Source organism: Musa acuminata, chromosome BXJ3-5 (assembly GCF_036884655.1).
Source record: "Musa acuminata AAA Group cultivar baxijiao chromosome BXJ3-5, Cavendish_Baxijiao_AAA, whole genome shotgun sequence".
Taxonomy (NCBI): Eukaryota; Viridiplantae; Streptophyta; class Magnoliopsida; order Zingiberales; family Musaceae; genus Musa; species Musa acuminata.
The window spans coordinates 37,292,501-37,309,587 of record NC_088353.1 but is presented as its reverse complement, the minus strand read 5'-3'; the positions used below and the strand labels follow the sequence as shown (position 1 = coordinate 37,309,587).

Genomic DNA, 17,087 nt, shown 5'->3' with positions numbered 1-17,087 from the left:
GCCAATCCCATTGGTGAGAACACTTTGTTTGACATATATCGAAAGAACAATTCAAGCAAAATATAAATCCAATTGGTACTGAACATAATATTATATGGTTAGACATTTATTATCTAAGTCTTATAGAAAATTAAATTCTTTACACAACAAATTTTCGTAAATATCTTATTAATTAAGATTAACATTTTGATCATATGAGATCAATTATAAGTATCATCGAGTTAATCACAACTTAAGGATATATTTCTTTATACATCCTTTCACTTAAGCTTCAAAAATCTTCATTCATGCATTTTCTTAACTCTTTCTTAACCCATTAAACAGAAACTCAGAAATATCAATAATTTTGTTTACCTGAATTACTCTCCTAACAAAACACATATAGCTAAGAATAATCAGATCATAATTTTTGATGATTTTTTTTTAAAAAAAATCATTTCCATATCAAGAATTCTTATTCCCCAAAAATACTGCCTCCAATACTCATAAGCAATTCAAAAGCGGAATGCATATGAATAGGTCCCTTCCATGCTTTCGGAGATCTCTCCTTTGTGGGGGAGGAAGTCATTAATGTAAGACTTGCATTTGAATTCCTCAACCTTGGAGTTCAGATCGGGGGATCGATCGATCATATGGGAGGGATCGGTGTCGCGCATGAACCATAGATTCCTCTCTTTCGTATATAAACTCAATCTTATGGGCACAACTGATCCAAGTAGGAGGTGAAGAGCCTCTCTCTCTCTCTCTCTCTCTCTAACTTTAGCATAAAGAATGGCTTGGCTGTTTCATAGCGAGAACAGTGGGCGAGAGAGAGAGAGAGAGAGAGAGAGAGAGAGAGAGTCGTAACGTGACATGATGCCATAATTGCCCGGCACGTTCTAAGCTCCCTTGTGGGTCCCATGTACAGCTGTGGCGATGTGTGCCCATATGCCTTGCCTACTCTCCACTTCTTCCTACCACCTCATCTTATTACCACAGCCCCTTATTATAACCCTCCTCGCATAAAGATGACAGTACAACGTAATGTGGTCTCTATCAACTATCAATCCCATCCATTTCAAGCTCTGCGGCTAATTAATATATTGTTACCGATGTGCTATACTAATAGTTCATAAAGCCTGCAAATCTTGTCTTACAACTCTCCTCCCCTCCCTCGCTGCCTCAAGTCGCACCACCTTTGGGTTTTAACTATTGTTAGGCAGCAAAGCAAAGTAAGCCTCTGACAGCGCAGCATCTCATTATGTTTTGTCATTTCCCATCACCATCGTCATCATCATCATCCATCTTCTCTTCTGCTACCTCCACCCTGACCTCGTTTCTTTACTATTCCTTCCTTGTTACATATCATCTGTGCATCTCATATATATGGTGTTTTAGCAGTCTTTTTCTTGGTTTTTTTTTTGCTTTGCCTACACCCTCCCTTTGCCTCTTCTCTCGACCTTTCTTTCTCTTCTGCAAGCTCTCGTTTTTATTGTTTTCGCTCCATGTACTGATTCCTGCAATCCCCACCGCCAGTACCTCCTCTTCTCTATCTCTTGCCCCACTGAGGGAGGGGCAGAGAGGAAGAGGGAGTTCAGTTGGCAACACTAGTAATAGAAGAACTTGTAGTAACTGCCCAAAAAGGCGTTGTCGAGAGCTGAAAGGGGAAACAATTTGCAGCGCCATGCAGCAGCAACCACAGCAACAGCAGCAGCCGCCGCCGCAGCTGCAGCAGCAGGGCGGGTCCCAATTCGGTGCCGATATGGCCCCATTCGCGCCCTCGGGGGCCAGCCCCCCGGCTCACGTGCTCCAAATCCCCGGCGCCGGCCCCCTCCATCCGCCGCCGCAGCCGTCGTCGCAGCTGGTGGAGACCGCGCCGGCGCTCGTCAATCGTCGGCCCCCGGCACCCACGGATGCAGCCAATTTCGATGAGTTGGCCCCCGCCGTGGCCGGGGGCTTTCACGACGATGAGGCTATCACCGTCGGCTACGAGGCCGAGCGCGGTGGGACGCCCGGGAGCCGCTGGCCGCGGCAGGAGACGCTCGCGCTGCTCAAGATCCGCTCCGAGATGGACGCCGCTTTTCGAGACGCCACCTTTAAGGGTCCTCTCTGGGAAGAAGTCTCCAGGTAAAAGCCACATTCAATTCACACCGCTGCGTACCTTCCTTCAAAATGCGGTGTCTTAAACTCCTCCCCCCTCCTCCTCCTCCTCGTGTGATGCTGCCCGTGTCCCGTGAAAAGAGAGATCACTGACCTCCGGAGAGTCTTCGACGGTTTTCTTGGGATCTAGTTCACCAGCTTCGGGTGCAGAATTCTTAGAGACAGCTCTCAGTTTCGTACCACGGATTCCACTGTAGCACTGATGTAAGGCTTCAGGTTTTGCCTCAGTAGGAAACTGAGAGAGAGAGAGAGAGAGAGAGAGAGAGAGAGAGAGAGAGATGGGTGGGGAGGGGGGGGGGGGGGGGGAAGGGGGGCGCGGTGTTTTCCCCAACTCATGCCTTCTTCTCTCTTTCTCGTTAATGTATCTGAGTACTAGGGGGAGGAACCACCCCTGCATCGATCCCGAGCTAACTTGTGAGAGCAGTTTTAGAACACCGGCCGATGACGACTAATGCAAAACGCATGCACTCCGATCAGCTCAGTGCAGCCATCGAGGCGCATCTATTGTTTGTTTTAGTTTTTGTTCTCCCCACCTATTCCTTGGAGCTCTTTTCTTCTTATCTAATTCGTTGATTGAAGTCATGATGGTCAAAATCTTTGGGTGTTAACGCATAGCCTCTTCTAGCTGTTGTTTAGTACTCCTTTCTCATTTTATCCTCCTCTTGCTGTGGGTTTTGGTTGGCAGGAAGCTAGCGGAGTTGGGCTACAAGAGGAGCGCGAAGAAGTGCAAGGAGAAGTTCGAGAACGTACATAAGTACTACAAGCGCACCAAGGACGGCCGAGCCGGCCGCCAGGACGGCAAGACCTACCGCTTCTTTAACCAGCTCGAGGCTCTCCACAGCAGCGGTGGAGGCGGCGCCACCACGCCCACCGTGACACCTGCCATGCTTCTCACTACCACCTCCCCAGCCCAGATTAGCTTCACCACCGCCCCGGCGGGCCCCCCAGCTACTAGAGTCCAAGCTTCGTCTGTCTCCGCCGCGGCCCCACCGCCCGTCGCGACGCCATCTTGGGTCGTACCTGACCTTGGACCACAAGCGAACTCGAGTTTGGCTGCAGCGGGGATCAGCTTCTCGTCAGATTCGACCTCCTCTTCGTCGTCGGAGTCCGACGACGAGGAGACGGAAGATGCCGGCGAGAGTCGGGAAGGACGGAAGAGGAAGCGCAGTGGGGGGTCGAGGGCCAGACAGCAGATGATGACCTTCTTCCAGGGCCTGATGCGGCAGGTGATGGAGCGGCAGGAGGCCATGCAGCAACGATTCTTGGAGGCGATCGAGAAAAGAGAGCAGGACAGGTTGATCCGAGAGGACGCGTGGCGGCTGCAGGAGATGGCGCGACTCAGCCGAGAGCAGGAGTTGCTTTCCCAAGAGCGCGCTATGGCGGCGTCCCGAGACACTGCGGTCATTTCCTACCTTCAAAAGATCAGCGGCCAACCTGTCACATCATCGTCTGCCGTTCCGGCCAGTGCCGCTGCCATCTCCCTCACACCACTCCCTCTGCCGCCGTCGCACGCTCCGCCCCCGCCACAGCCACCACCTCAGCAGCAACAGGAACACCAGCAGAAGCAAGGGGATCGGCATCACACGCCAAAAACCGACGTCACGGCGACGCAGCGGGTGACCGTCAGCTCGGAGCCCGAAGAGGGTCATTGCTTCGAGCCAGTGTCGTCCTCGAGGTGGCCCAAGGAGGAGGTACACGCGTTAATTAAGCTTCGGAGCGGGCTCGGGTCGAGGTACCAGGAGGCTGGGCCCAAGGGTCCGCTTTGGGAGGATATCTCCGCCGGAATGCATCGGCTAGGGTACAACCGTAGCGCCAAGAGATGCAAGGAGAAGTGGGAAAACATCAACAAGTACTTCAAGAAGGTGAAGGACAGCAACAAGAAGCGGCCGGAGGACTCGAAGTCCTGCCCCTACTTCCACGAACTTGAGGCACTCTATCGTAAGAAAACGCTAGGTAGTGACATCGCCGCAGGCGATCCTGGTGGCGGCAGCAGTGCGGTCGGTCAACAGAAACAGGAGCAAGACACCAATCCCAGCCCACTAGGACAGCAGCAGCAGCGGCATCCGGCTGTGGCCGAAGGCCAGAATGGCGACAACAACAAGAACAACATAAGTGGTGGGAATCCTGAGGCTGGAGGAGGGTCCACAGTTGTACAAGTGCAAACGAGAAATGGACAACAGCCACCGAGCTTCCCTGATCAAGAAGGAACGATGAAGGTAAGAAAGGCTTCATTCCTATTGCTAATCATACACGATTCAGTAATAATTTCAGATACCATTGGGTTTGAAGCCAGAAGACGTTGTGAAGGTACCGACGGAGCAAAGGCACCCGCCGGCCGTGATGGATGAACACTACAAGATGGACAAGCCCAGCAGCGATAATCTGGACCAAGATGACGACTACGAGGACGAGGACGACGAGGATGAGGTGCAGTACAAATTACAGTTCCAGCGGCAGATACCCAGCGGCGACACCGCGATTGCAACGACAGCGGCAGCTACAGCGACTGCATCAGGCACCTTCTTGGCCATGGTTCAGTAGCCTTTCGTCAAGTACCGCCATGCACGTCCACACCTTGCCATCTGCATCTTAACATCACAAATACTACCTCCTCAGTGGTTCGATATATCAGAGTTCTACAGTCCTTAGCTATTCATTGATTTGTTGTGGAATAACAATCCTTTCTCCCGGCCGAACGCAGTAATAAGTTTAAGCAAGCAGCTCTTACGAGAACACAGGCAGCGAATTCGGCACCGGGGGCGGGGAGTGCTGAAGAAACTGGTCGTACATCCACACACACTGCCTCTGCATGCATCTCGATCTCCCTTTCTGTACTCTCTTCCACAACTACAGAAGAGGTTTCCTGATGGTAGTTTGCACTCTTAAGATGTATATTTCCTTTTACTGTCATTATTGTTCAGTCTGGATTGTCTCTGTAATCCCCTCGGCATACTTTATGAATAAAGTCATTTTTTAAAGCTTTTCCCCTTAAATATCATTCATGTAATCACCTTACAGTGTGAGTTAAACAAGTTACGGTGATTGCAGCAGACCCCAGGAATGCTTATGTGGCTACCCAAGCTAGCCTAATTCACCAAGAATCGAGCTTAGTCAATGAGGCCCGAGTCCGAGAACGCAGCTCCGAGTTAGGACTCATGTCGCGTTGGGTCGACCCGTACGCCACTGAGTTGTGGCCCAGCATGAGACAGGCCTTATATGCAAAGCACACCAAAGGAGAAGTAGAAATTTGTGCTTCGCATGATCCAATTTGGCTCTTATTATGTTTGAATTCAATTCTATACTTACCGTTGCCTAAATAAAACCCGATTCGATTTAGAACTGCCCAACAAATAAAAATAAGCTTCCGATCTCGGCCCCCCTCTCTTCCTCCTCGTCTTCCTCCGCCTCTGCATCCGTGGTGTAGATTTTGATCGACTTCCGGGCCATTTCTTGGGCGCTCGCCTCCGTGGTGTTGGATGGAGGCTATTAGGAAGCAGGCCTCCAAATTCAGGGAGCAGGTCGCCAGGCAGCAGCAGGTAATCCACGCTTCCTGGATCTTTCTTCATCTCCCCCTCTCGTTGTTGCCGTCTGGCGTTCTGGCTTTGGTTCGTCTCGCTTGCGTTTCGATTCAAGCTGATTTGCTATATCTAGGGCGCCGATTGGCGAATCTCGAGAAGGTTACTTTTTGGGGGTTGATTTGTTCTTCACCAAATTGTTTACATTGCATGGTTAACGCGATCAAACACTGTTGAAGGATGGCCGTTTTTGTTGAGCTTTTTGGCGTTAGATTCTCGTAGCCTTTTTTGAATTTGACGGGAGCCGTGATCACGATCAAGGGACGTTCCGGTTGATGTTTCTTGCTGCCCATCCTGTTGTGTTTTGCTCGATATGGACAATGATTTCTCTGACTTCAAAATTACAAGAAAATGGCAACTCGTTAATTATTTTGGTGATAACCCTAAATGAGAATAGCGGATGATTCCAAGACCCCCAAGTATGGAAATCTGATTGGATCTGGAAAATTCATGTTTGAATAATTTTTGTGCTCTGCAGGGATTCTAAATCTTATAAGAACGAGACATATATCTGTTTTACCTTGATCTTATGATGTCACTAGGATCGTAACTGAGAATAGCCAACGATACTTTGTTGCTTTCTTGCTATTTCCACGCAGGAGCCCGGAGACCAACAAAAACTTTCCTATTGTCTGTGCTATATTGCAAAATTCACCTTAGCAATTATGCTTGTGCATTTATTTAGACTAGTCTAGGACCTATTTTTGCTGATGATCGCTCAACCTAGCTGCCTTCTTTTTTAGATATTGACATTTTCTCAAGGGCTCGGCAATTGATGACATTATTTGTTCTCTTTTTGTAGGTTTTCATCATTCCATAAGTTTTCCTTTGTGTACCTTCATTTCATATTAGGTTTCTTTTTCTTTTGGAGACTCATGACTGTGTCCCTGATTTATCTCATTTGCAAATACCCGTTTCTCTTCTTAGATCACTAAAACTCTGTGTAAATTATCTATAGTTGGCTATTGTGTTACACTGGATGTTAGAAGAATCATATGTTTTTTTCTACACTTACAAACATAAGGAAAGTCTCGCATTCTGTTATTGTAGCCAAGTTCATCACAGATTACAGAAGAATACACCTTTAGCAAAGTATGATGTACACGGACTCATGGTCACTGCATCATTTATTTTATTTGGACTTCTCTATGGTCTAGTTCATAAGTTGAACATATATGTCACCTTTCTTCCATGTCTCAACAATAAGCAATTTATCTACTTGCATGAATTGGGAATGTTTGCTGAAAGTATTAAATCATATTTGTGGATATAAGCAACATCTTAATTCCAGTTGTTGCATCTACAGGCTGTTTTCAAGCAATTTGGAGGTGGTGGATATGGAAGTTCTGATAGTATATTTTCAGATGCAGCAGAATATCAGCAGCACCAAAAATTAGAAAATCTTTACATATCAACTCGAGCTGCCAAGGTTGAAGGCCCTCTACTTTTTTTTTCTTCTTCTCCATTGTCTTTTCTTACCTTTTTGTGTAAAAGCCTCTTGATCATTTTCTTCCAGCATTTTCAAAGGGATATAGTGCGTGGTGTGGAAGGATATATCGTCACAGGATCCAAACAAGTTGAAATAGGTAGTCTTCTTAATTATATGTTTGTTTTCCCTTCTGCTTGTTCATCTATTGTTATTTTTCATGAAAGCCAAAGTTCATTTTTCACAATAGTCATACTACTATTTTAGCTAAAGTAATACATCTTGTTTCTAATCAAGTCCACGTTGCATAGGCAATAAATTATCTGATGATAGTAGGAAATATGGTGTTGAGAACACCTGCACTAGTGGGAATACACTATCGAAAGCTGCTTTATGTTATGCGAGAGCTCGTGCACAAATGGAGAATGAGCGCGGCAATCTACTGAAAGCTCTTGGTTCCCAGGTTTTGTGATTCACTTGTTCCCCATGTTATACAATACTTTCATGCTCTTCTAGTAATCTTGTCGGAATTATTGGGTCATAGAATTGATACAGTTCTGTCCAAAAATATTTGCTTTCTTGTTTAAAGTTGTAATGCTTTTTACCTTTTTCTTTATGTGGTGGATGTAAAGTTGACTGTCAATATGCATCCGATATTGTGCAAACTGGCTGATGATTATTCATCTGACTTGTTATCACTAGCCATTCTAATAACTACTTTTGCCTTCTTCGTTTCTTGCACATAGTTGGTTTCTACTTGCATAAATTATCCCTGCTCACACGTTGCACCTTTTATAGAGCACATTTGACATGTTGCCAAATATGGTTACTGTATTCATTTATTATTGGTTTTTGACTTCAGGTTATTCCAAAAGCCTTTTAATTTACTTGTGCCTAGTAAATCCTTATTGTAATCACTTTAACTCCATAGTATTTACAATTATGACCAATTTGGTCTCTTGTCCATCATGCCCTTTTAACATGAGCAAGGCCTTGGTTCAATTTGGATTTCATATATTTAACTCTTGTTGAACCTAAATTTCAATTTGTAGCTCTAATTCACCTAATGGATTGTACTTCTTGATTATGTACATGCTGTAGTTTTGGATGCAATTCACTTTTATTTTTTCTCTCACTCTCTTTCTCTCTCTTCCTCAATGTCTTTGAAAAACTGTAAATGACAAATAGCCAAATAGATGCAAGATAGCTGTTTAGCAACCAAAGCTGTTCAAAAGGTAATTAAAAGTATATAAATATGATATATACTAAAGATTCAGGACAACGAATAGTTTGAATTTATATTAAACTTTAGGTGAGTCAACAGAACATGGAAAATATCTGAATTTCCTGCTTCTGTGCACGTTAATGGTCTCTTCCTTGAGTGCCAAATGAGTGACAAGTAAAAAGAAGCTGAGAATTTGGAAGATGGAGACTGAAAGAAAATTCATATTTACCATGAACATGTGACTTAATGCTTATTGTTGGAGCCATTAGGGAGTTGGCTACTTAGCATCCCTCTTTACTTCATTAGACTGGTATTTCCATTTTACTTCATTTGCCAATTAGTTCTCATTTTCTGTAGTTGTGCACATATGTAAGTTCTGCAGATCTTTCTATATTGGAGTTCCTGAGAATTAGTGATGGTTATATAAATTCAATGCTGTCTGACACTATTTGTGCATTGCTAGATGCTTCCAGTCAAATGATCTTATGCTGGAATAAAACTTTCCTTTCTAGGTTGCAGAACCACTAAGAGCCATGGTAATGGGTGCTCCATTGGAAGATGCTCGACACCTTGCCCAAAGATATGATAGGGTGCGCCAGGAAGCTGAAGCTCAGGTAATCCTGTTACAAACTGGTAGATTATGCTTCTATTGGATGTTTTCTGTAGACACCTGTGAATTTATCACTATTGATCAACCTTGGTTTCTTTAGTTACTTGTATTGTTTTTATGAATTGTAACTTGTATCTCCAATTTTTTCACTTTTCAATTGGATTTATTTTCATACATATACAACAAAAATATGAAATTACATAACTTCTTGAAAGAGATGGAAATATTATGCATTTACTTTGATTAAATTACTTTATCGTACGTAACTTTTTGAAAGGTCTAGCATGCAATCACTCATACCTCTTGAATAGTCATACTATATGATTTGACTTCATCTACATAGTATTTCTATCTTTTAACAGTTCAATATTCAATTACAGAGATGTCATGGGGGTATTTATGCACTGCTTGAATCCTAAACTAAGCACCATGGAATTTAGTGATGCAATGGTGCATAATAGATACTGTATCTATGCATGTACATTTCCTCTTTCCAACTGGACTTCGAAGTAGACACAGTCACAGTACATGTATCTATGCAATCAACCTCTACATTTGGAGACTCTTGAAATCCATAACACATGGATGGATGGTATATATATATATATATATATATTGTAATCCATATTGTATATTGTATATGTGAGCCTCTTCTACTGTTTGTAGAATGGATATGCAATTTACTTACCTAGTAATACAAAAATCTTACCACTAGGTTTTTTAAATGGGTATGAAAATGGTATGCTTAACAATTGCCAAAATGCTCATCCTACCCAATTTCATGATTTTTTTCTCGATGTATGTAAGATAAGTGGCTAAAAGAATTTGTGAACTTGCAACTTGCAACCAAGATTCTAGGGTACGAATTTGATGTCCATGGTTGTGTATTGCATATTCCACATGCAATTTCTTAACTGTTGTGGCCACCTTGGCAGGATAAGCCTCTTTGGTGATTGGGAGAAAAGCATCTTAACAGGAAGGCATCGAATAGGCAAATGTTGGTTTTTTAGGCACACTGAGTCTCCGTATGGATGCGATTTTAGTGCTGAAGTTTTCATTGAATATACCTTGTCTCAAGACCTTTTCCTTCATTTGGTGCTGTAATTCTCCATCTTAATATGGACAAACTTCAAGCTCTAAGTATTTTAATGAACTTAAAGCTATAGTTATTTAAAGCGGAAAGTTTATTTTTTTGTAACACCAGAAAGTCTATCTACAAAACTCCCTTGTTTGAAGATATACTTGATTCCCAACAGGCAATTGAAGTTTCAAAGCGCCAAATTAAAGTAAGAGAAACTGTTGGCAGTGGTGATAACATTTCAAAGCTAGAAGCTGCTGAAGCCAAGCTACAAGAACTAAAATCTAATATGGCAGTATTGGGTAAGGAAGCTGTTGCAGCAATGACTGCTGTGGAAGCCCAACAACAAAGATTAACCTTACAGCGGCTTATTGCTATGGTATTATCTTTATTTATGCCTCCAATTATCTAGATTTCATGTTGCTATTCTTTGCTTCATTTCTAACTTGCAAATTTTTCCTTCCACAGGTCGAATCAGAGCGCACTTACCATCAGAAGGTCCTACAAATTCTTGAACAACTTGAAGCAGAGGTACACTAGAAAGCCACTGCTGTTTAGTCAAATCAATATATTCTTTCTCTTGCCAAATTTACATTATACATGCATTAGCTGTATATAGAAATTTTCTAGGTGGAGAAACAAACTAACTTGTTTGACTCTGCTGATGGATTTGATTCATAGATGCTATCTGAGCGTCAAAGAATTGAAGCATCTCCAAGTCCAGCCTCAGAAAACTTTATGCCGCCTCCACCATCATACGAAGAAGCCAATGGCATGTTTACAAACTCAACTGTCGATGGATTAACAGAATCTGTGGAATACTTTTTAGCTGAGGTAATTAAAATGACATATATGTCCATTTCTTATGAAGTTGTGTTATAACAGTCATTAGGTAGTTTGAAAAGCTTTGCTGTCCTGACTTATGTGCATATATGTATATTCTTTGTACTGCAAGGTAATTCATTCATATCAGGCTGAGACAGATGTGGAGCTTAATCTTTCTGTTGGCGACTATGTTGTTGTACGTAAGGTACAGAAGTTCTTCAAATGCTTTCTACTTCCATGTTATACATTGACTTCGCGGGGTCTCTCTCTCTCTCTCTCTCTCTCTCTCTCTTTACCTCCTGTCTCTCTAGTTTTTACCTATGCAAATTGTGCAAAAAGAATATGGTATTTCGATGGTTCGCGGAAAGTTCATTGGGATTAAAGATTTCCATGATGAATAGAAAGTACTCAAATTAAGTTTTCTTAACTAATGGTCTTGTTCCAGCATAATTTTATTTGAAATGAGAATCTTTAATTTGTGAGCTCAGATTATCTGGAAGCTTACCATCGGCTTATTGACTTATTTGTATCTTTAAGATGAATTACATTTTTCCTTGAGCATAGGTTGTCAGTTTCTGGTTTTCTTTTCTTATAAATTCTTCCCAAGGACAAAAGTGTTGCCTGCAGGAGCTCAAGTTGTACTCAAAAGAGTAGACCTCTCAAATTAGCCTCCTAAATTTGATCAAATCCATAAATCGTTGCTTTGTTAAGTTTAGGAGAATAAAAATATGAGAATAAGAGCGAAATTATAACTGAAAAAGAGTTTGAGAAAGTTTAAGAGAATTGAAAGAGAGGGGAAGGAAAGGGTTTAAAAACCCTTTAGGTTGCCTCCAACGGTAAAATTAACCATTTGAAACCCCGATACAGATCGATTACGGTCGGTTTCGATCGTTACCGCTCGGTACAAGTCGATAACGGTCAGATTTTGACTGTTACCGCCCAATACAGTCCCGTATTGCCCGATACGGGATCAAAACTTTGGTATCGCCTAGTAGCGGGCAGTTCGTGTGCCAATAAGCTCTCGGACCGGTACATACCGCCCATACTGGGCGGTACATATCAAAATTAAAAACCTTGGTATTTCGATGGTTCGTGGAAAGTTCATTGGGATTAAAGATTTCCATGATGAATAGAAAGTCCTCAAATTAAGTTTTCTTAACTAATGGTCTTGTTGCAGCATAATTTTATTTAAAATGAGAATCCTTAATTTGTGAGCTCAGATTATCTGGAAGCTTACCATCGGCTCATTGACATATTTGTATCTTTAAGATGAATTGTATTTTTCCTTGAGCATAGATTGTCAGTTTCTGGTTTTCTTTTCTTATAAATTCTTCCCAAGCACAAAAGTTTTGGCTGTAGGAGCTCAAGTTGTACCCAAAAGAGTAGACCTTTTAGCTAACTATACATTTAAAATTTTATTTAAAAAAATTTCCCATTCATAGTTTATAACCTGTATGAGAATTTGGCTGGAGGTCTAAAACATTGACATCATGTTGACAGCTGAATTTGGAATCTTGTCAACTTGTCTCATGTAGCCTCCTTGTTCTTAAGTTTTGCTTTATAATTGATCCCATTATAAGTTTTTGATGATTTGTATGTTGATTTTCATATGAAACAAGTATATGAAGTTTACATAAGAGTGACATCGATCAACTATTAGCACACAGATATAACTAGTATCTGTATTGACACTGTCTGCATGCTTTTATCAGTCAATGCCAATGTGTACAAGCTAAAACTAACTGCTTGTGGGTGAATCTGAAAGTTATACCGTTAGATTCCCACAGATTTTCTGTTTTTGTTCCTTTTTTTCTATTTTTGTTCCTCAAATTTTGTGGTGGAAAGTTGTTCCTCCCAAAAATTTTAGAAAATTGGACTTAGTCTTAACAGACAAAACACTGGATCATTGTTACCAAACATGTTCTGTGTCATCATAAGAAAACGCAGATTTTCATTCTTTCCGACAACAAAACTGTAGTTGGCTAGTCGACGGAGAGTGCAATATGCACATCTGCCTTTGTTTCATGTTCTTGTTGTTTAAACATACATACCATAGTGAATGTGTTTCATTTATTACCATCAGATTTATCTGTTTATTTATTCACAGCTATCAAACAATGGTTGGGCGGAAGGTGAATGCAAAGGAAAAGCAGGTTGGTTCCCTTCTGTATACATTGAAAGGCGGGAGCGTGTGCTCGCAAGTAAGATCGTTCAAATTCTGTAAAAATATTGCTCAGGGAGGTCGGTCTATTCATCTGGGTGTTGTAAGGTGTTGCAATGTTTGGGCTTCCATAAGCTGAAACCTAGTCATATTTGCATCTTCAGTTCATTGTTTTGTTCTTCCCCCCTTACGTTTCATCTGTCAATTTTGATGCCCAATTTTGTCAACTGATTACATGATTATGTATTGTGTATCTGTCCAAAATCAGGTGGATTATGCAGGGAAACAAAGTTGTTTGTTTATCTATAAGTTGAGTTGTCATGACCGTCTTTGCTTCGCAAGACATTTATACTATGGATAATGTTGCGATGCGCCCAATAGAGTTTTAATTTTTTGCACCTTTTTTTCATGAGTTATGACCATTCTCAGCTTTTGATTCTCCCAACAGTGTATGATGTATATTGGCACATGATGAAACAGTTAAACTCTATGATTGATTCTTGTCTTCTACCAAGATAAAGATTTGAGTTCTGAAATTGTCAAACCATGTTTCTTTCTTGAACTCTCCCCCTCTCTGTGTTTCGTTTGTTTCTGATAAAAAGGATTGTAATAATAATAATAATAATAATAATAATAGTAGTAGTAGTAGCAGTATCTGTAGCAGTACTGGTAGTAAACAGATCACTAAAGACATCCGATTCCATAGAATGACTTGGAAATGCAAACGTGAAATATCTCAAGGCAAACTCGATGATGCTTATTATATTCTACTACTTTGGTCTGGTGCAGCAATTATTACGGCACGCCAGCATCCATCTTTTCGAAAGGTTTTACGAAAGCAGAACACTGCTTCCTCAAACAGAAGAGAACACTATGCAATTATTATTATTATTATTATTCATCAGTTGATGAGGATGCAATTAAAGCTCCAGAGATACCCAAAGGCGGTTTCACGTCATTGACTCAATGGACGGTCAATATCACATGCAGCCCATGAGTCAACCGGTAGAACTTCATATTTATTATTTTAAAAAAATAAAATATAGTTAGTTATATATTTTAAAATATAGAATACGTAAATAACATTATTAATAAAATTTATAATATAGTAAGGATGGTCTCAAACGCACTTTAACTTTGTCTTCGGACATTGTTGTCCCAACTATTCTGCAAAGCCAGTTGGGCCTAAAAAGAAGATCAATTAAATAAAAAAGTAAAAATGAAAAGTTCAACAGTGGCAAAAATTAGGAGAAAAATAAAACAGAATAACTCTTAAATTCCACCAAATGATTGAGGAGGTGGAGGTGTCCGGTCACATGTTTGTAGTGGGAATTGGTGCGTTTCTATTCATCTCATTATTTTCACATTGGGAGGATGTGATCGGTTGTTGCCTTTGGCTCCGCTCCACCCACCATATTTCTCCATATACCAAACCCACTAAAGACCAGAGGAGGCATCCATCCTTCCACAGACCCATCGATCACATTCTAATCGTCAAATAAGCTCTTAAACGGTTAAAATATTTTTTTCTTTTTGTGCAAAATTAAGTCATGAAAATAATAAATATTTTTTCTAAAAATGGTCCAACGAAATTTTGAGCCGTCAGATAAAAGAAAACTCAATCAACAGAACATCGGTGTCCTGTGACGGGTCACCTCCTTTCTGAGTATGAGCTGAGAAGTTGCGTCATGGGATCAACGTGATGCTTGGAACGGGCAGCAGGAGACGCATGTTGTCCACTTGTTCACGTAAAACAAGTACGTGCTGCTGCCGTAGTAGCAGTAGCTGAACCCACGTACCCATTACAAGCCAAAACAAAAAAGCACCAGCAGAAGCAGATGTAGCAGTAACGGAGCCAATCACATTAGCAAGCATCTCTGCTCAATCCGCAACAGGGTGCGGTATAGAAGCCACTGCATACGAACAGAGATGATATCTATCGATCGACCACTCTACCTATCCATGTCTAAATCTCCATTTCGCCCTCACAAGAAAGCAGTTGTAGTCTTGCAGAGAGCCTTCCCCACCTTTGCTTAAAGACACAGAAAGCTAAACCGCTAGCTGAGTAGAAGAAGCGTTACACGAGAAGGATAGCACTACATAACGTATAAGTCAACCGGCTCGGCCGGGCCAGTGGAACGGGTCGAGAAGGGGGTGACAGGCGGAGCCGCCGCTGCCTGCTTTTTCCGGCGCATCTCGAGGACCTTGCGGTGGCAGTTAGAGTGGACGTGGCTGACGAACGTGGGGCTGCACGCCGGGCGGTACTCCGGGAGGAGGCGGCCGGACTTGAACCGGACCCCGCAGGCGTTGCAGAGGGTCTTGGGGCCGAGCGGGCCGGCCCTCCACTGCGGCGTCTTCTGGGCGCCGCAGTGGGTGCAGCGACGCTCGTTGGAGGCAGCTGCGGACGGCGGTGACTTGGGCTTTCGGCCGCGCTTGTTGGGTTTCTGCTGCTTGTCCGGTGGCAGGCTGCCGCAAAGGAGGATGCCTCTCTCGCCCGCGGCCGAAATGTGGTCGGTTACTCGGTGGAAAGATAGAGCGGGAGACGAGAAAGAGGACGCGCAAGAGGAGGAGGTTGTGGTGGTGATCGAGTCGGAGGAAGATTCTGCGAAAGGGAGCGGCCTTGACACGGACCAGCAGCCTGCGGCTGTCCGGGAGCGCTTGCTCCGCTTGGCCCTGACCGGCACCACGGCTTCGGTGGAGAGGACGCAGACGGTTGGGCTCACAGACGAGCCACCTTCGATGGTGTAAGCGCGGCGGCTCTCGGCCTGGGTCTCCGTTTCGTCTGGGCTTCGAGGAGCCGAAGGCAAGGGAACGACGCCCGGGCACGACGAGAACTCCGGAAGGGAGTCGTCGATGATGAGAGAAACCCATTCCAACTCTTCCGCGTCGTGCGCCTGAACACATCAAAGCACAAGAAATTGTCACAAAAAATCGATCTTCCTTTCTTCTGTTGGTGGGGGCATGGAGAACAGGACCCACCGGGAGACTGATTTCGGAGAGAGGCTGGAAAGAAAGCGACGAAGAGGAGGAAGGAGAAGGCGAGCCGGAGTTGGAGTCCTCGGTTCCCTTGTGCTCCGCTTCCTCCCCCTCCTCTGCTCCCTTCTCGTTCTCGATGAACTCAAGGTTAAGGAGGTCGTCAACGGAGAACTCCTCCCCCCAAAAGTTCCCATTTCCCACAGCCCAAGCCACATCCTCGTCCGAAACCCCGTGACTCCCCTGCTGCTGCGGCTGCTGCTGCTGTAGCAAAGAAGTCTTCGGGGCCTCCATCCCAACGTCCGGAGCAAGGGAAGACCAAAGGGGGCAAAGGGAAAGAGAGGAAGAGAGGCAGGAAGAGGGAGTAGAAAAAGGAAGAGATGGTGAGCGTTTGGTGGAGCATCGAATGGCCGCCCCAAGCCCGTGAGCGTTACAAACAAGCGCGCTGTCGTTTGTACATCCCTTCCGGCCTCATCCCTGCCACTACTACCAGCAGCAGCAATTACTACATCTCTTCCGCATTTCCCGTTCGCCTGTCCTCTGTTCGATGCTTTGCCTCTACGCCTGACAACAAAAGGAAGGGGTGCCGCCCCCATCAATTCCCAACAGTCCGTCTCTTTTGACGCTACTCTTTATTGATCGATCCTTGCCAAAAGAACTCGAGTCAGCTGATTTGGTTTTAAATACAATGTGGTCTTCAAAGCGCTGTTAGACTATAATTACTGATTGATTGAATAAGTAGAACAAGTAAATGTAAATTATGCATCAACTATATTAAAAAGTAAATGTTGGTATCAAAATGATTTATTACTCCCATAAGGTAAAATTCATCTGACCTCGTTTATTATCTGAAGTACGTCATGTCACGCATCTAGATGAATCCGTGGCAGTGTTTTAGTTGAACATCACTTCAAATCCCATCTCGATAAGAATACAAATCTTTTGAATAAAATGACATTATATAATTATGTTATATATATTTTTTGAATAAAAAATATTATACAATTATGTTATTAGTATACTCATCAAAGCTTATTAGCAAAGAGTACAAAAATAGATAGATTAATTATGCTTA

At 43.1% G+C, this 17,087-nt stretch overlaps 3 protein-coding genes across 6 annotated transcripts; 2 read left to right on the top strand and 1 right to left on the bottom strand.

Moving 5' to 3' along the window:
* Nucleotides 1-1,153: 1,153 nt before the first annotated feature.
* Nucleotides 1,154-5,117, top strand: LOC135637670 (trihelix transcription factor GTL1-like). 4 transcript variants are annotated; one of them, XM_065150365.1, is made up of 3 exons: nucleotides 1,154-2,106; nucleotides 2,825-4,355; nucleotides 4,436-4,579. In XM_065150365.1, exons 1-3 carry the CDS (start codon nucleotides 1,241-1,243, stop codon nucleotides 4,442-4,444), a joined length of 2,406 nt encoding a protein of 801 aa, XP_065006437.1. In that variant the 5' UTR covers nucleotides 1,154-1,240; the 3' UTR covers nucleotides 4,445-4,579. The 4 variants fall into 4 exon arrangements, with proteins under 4 accessions (XP_065006437.1, XP_065006436.1, XP_065006435.1 ...); XM_065150364.1 differs by having other exon boundaries at nucleotides 4,433-4,579; XM_065150363.1 differs by having other exon boundaries at nucleotides 1,156-2,106; nucleotides 4,447-5,117.
* Nucleotides 5,118-5,228: 111 nt separating this feature from the next.
* Nucleotides 5,229-13,437, top strand: LOC135637672 (SH3 domain-containing protein 2-like). The gene is made up of 10 exons (XM_065150366.1): nucleotides 5,229-5,675; nucleotides 7,021-7,143; nucleotides 7,231-7,300; nucleotides 7,452-7,603; nucleotides 8,878-8,979; nucleotides 10,232-10,432; nucleotides 10,522-10,584; nucleotides 10,735-10,887; nucleotides 11,009-11,083; nucleotides 12,986-13,437. The coding sequence occupies exons 1-10, from the start codon at nucleotides 5,616-5,618 to the stop codon at nucleotides 13,100-13,102; spliced, it is 1,116 nt and encodes a 371-aa protein (XP_065006438.1). The 5' UTR covers nucleotides 5,229-5,615; the 3' UTR covers nucleotides 13,103-13,437.
* Nucleotides 13,438-14,880: 1,443 nt separating this feature from the next.
* Nucleotides 14,881-16,637, bottom strand: LOC135637673 (GATA transcription factor 5-like). Its single transcript, XM_065150367.1, has 2 exons — nucleotides 16,019-16,637; nucleotides 14,881-15,933 (listed from the first exon to the last, which is right to left on the bottom strand). Exons 1-2 carry the CDS (start codon nucleotides 16,304-16,306, stop codon nucleotides 15,136-15,138), a joined length of 1,086 nt encoding a protein of 361 aa, XP_065006439.1. The 5' UTR covers nucleotides 16,307-16,637; the 3' UTR covers nucleotides 14,881-15,135.
* Nucleotides 16,638-17,087: the final 450 nt, after the last annotated feature.

Coding starts and splice junctions, on each gene's coding strand:
- LOC135637672 (XM_065150366.1), top strand. CDS start 5,616: ATGGAGGCTATTAGGAAGCAGGCCTCCAAATTCAGGGAGCAGGTCGCC. Junction 5,676..7,020: donor AGGTCGCCAGGCAGCAGCAG/GTAATCCACGCT, acceptor TTGCATCTACAG/GCTGTTTTCAAGCAATTTGG. Junction 7,301..7,451: donor ATCCAAACAAGTTGAAATAG/GTAGTCTTCTTA, acceptor CACGTTGCATAG/GCAATAAATTATCTGATGAT.
- LOC135637673 (XM_065150367.1), bottom strand. CDS start 16,306: ATGGAGGCCCCGAAGACTTCTTTGCTACAGCAGCAGCAGCCGCAGCAG. Junction 15,934..16,018: donor TCTCCGAAATCAGTCTCCCG/GTGGGTCCTGTT, acceptor TGATGTGTTCAG/GCGCACGACGCGGAAGAGTT.
- LOC135637670 (XM_065150362.1), top strand. CDS start 1,241: ATGTTTTGTCATTTCCCATCACCATCGTCATCATCATCATCCATCTTC. Junction 2,107..2,824: donor CTCTGGGAAGAAGTCTCCAG/GTAAAAGCCACA, acceptor TTTGGTTGGCAG/GAAGCTAGCGGAGTTGGGCT. Junction 4,356..4,428: donor ATCAAGAAGGAACGATGAAG/GTAAGAAAGGCT, acceptor TTGGGTTTGAAG/CCAGAAGACGTTGTGAAGGT.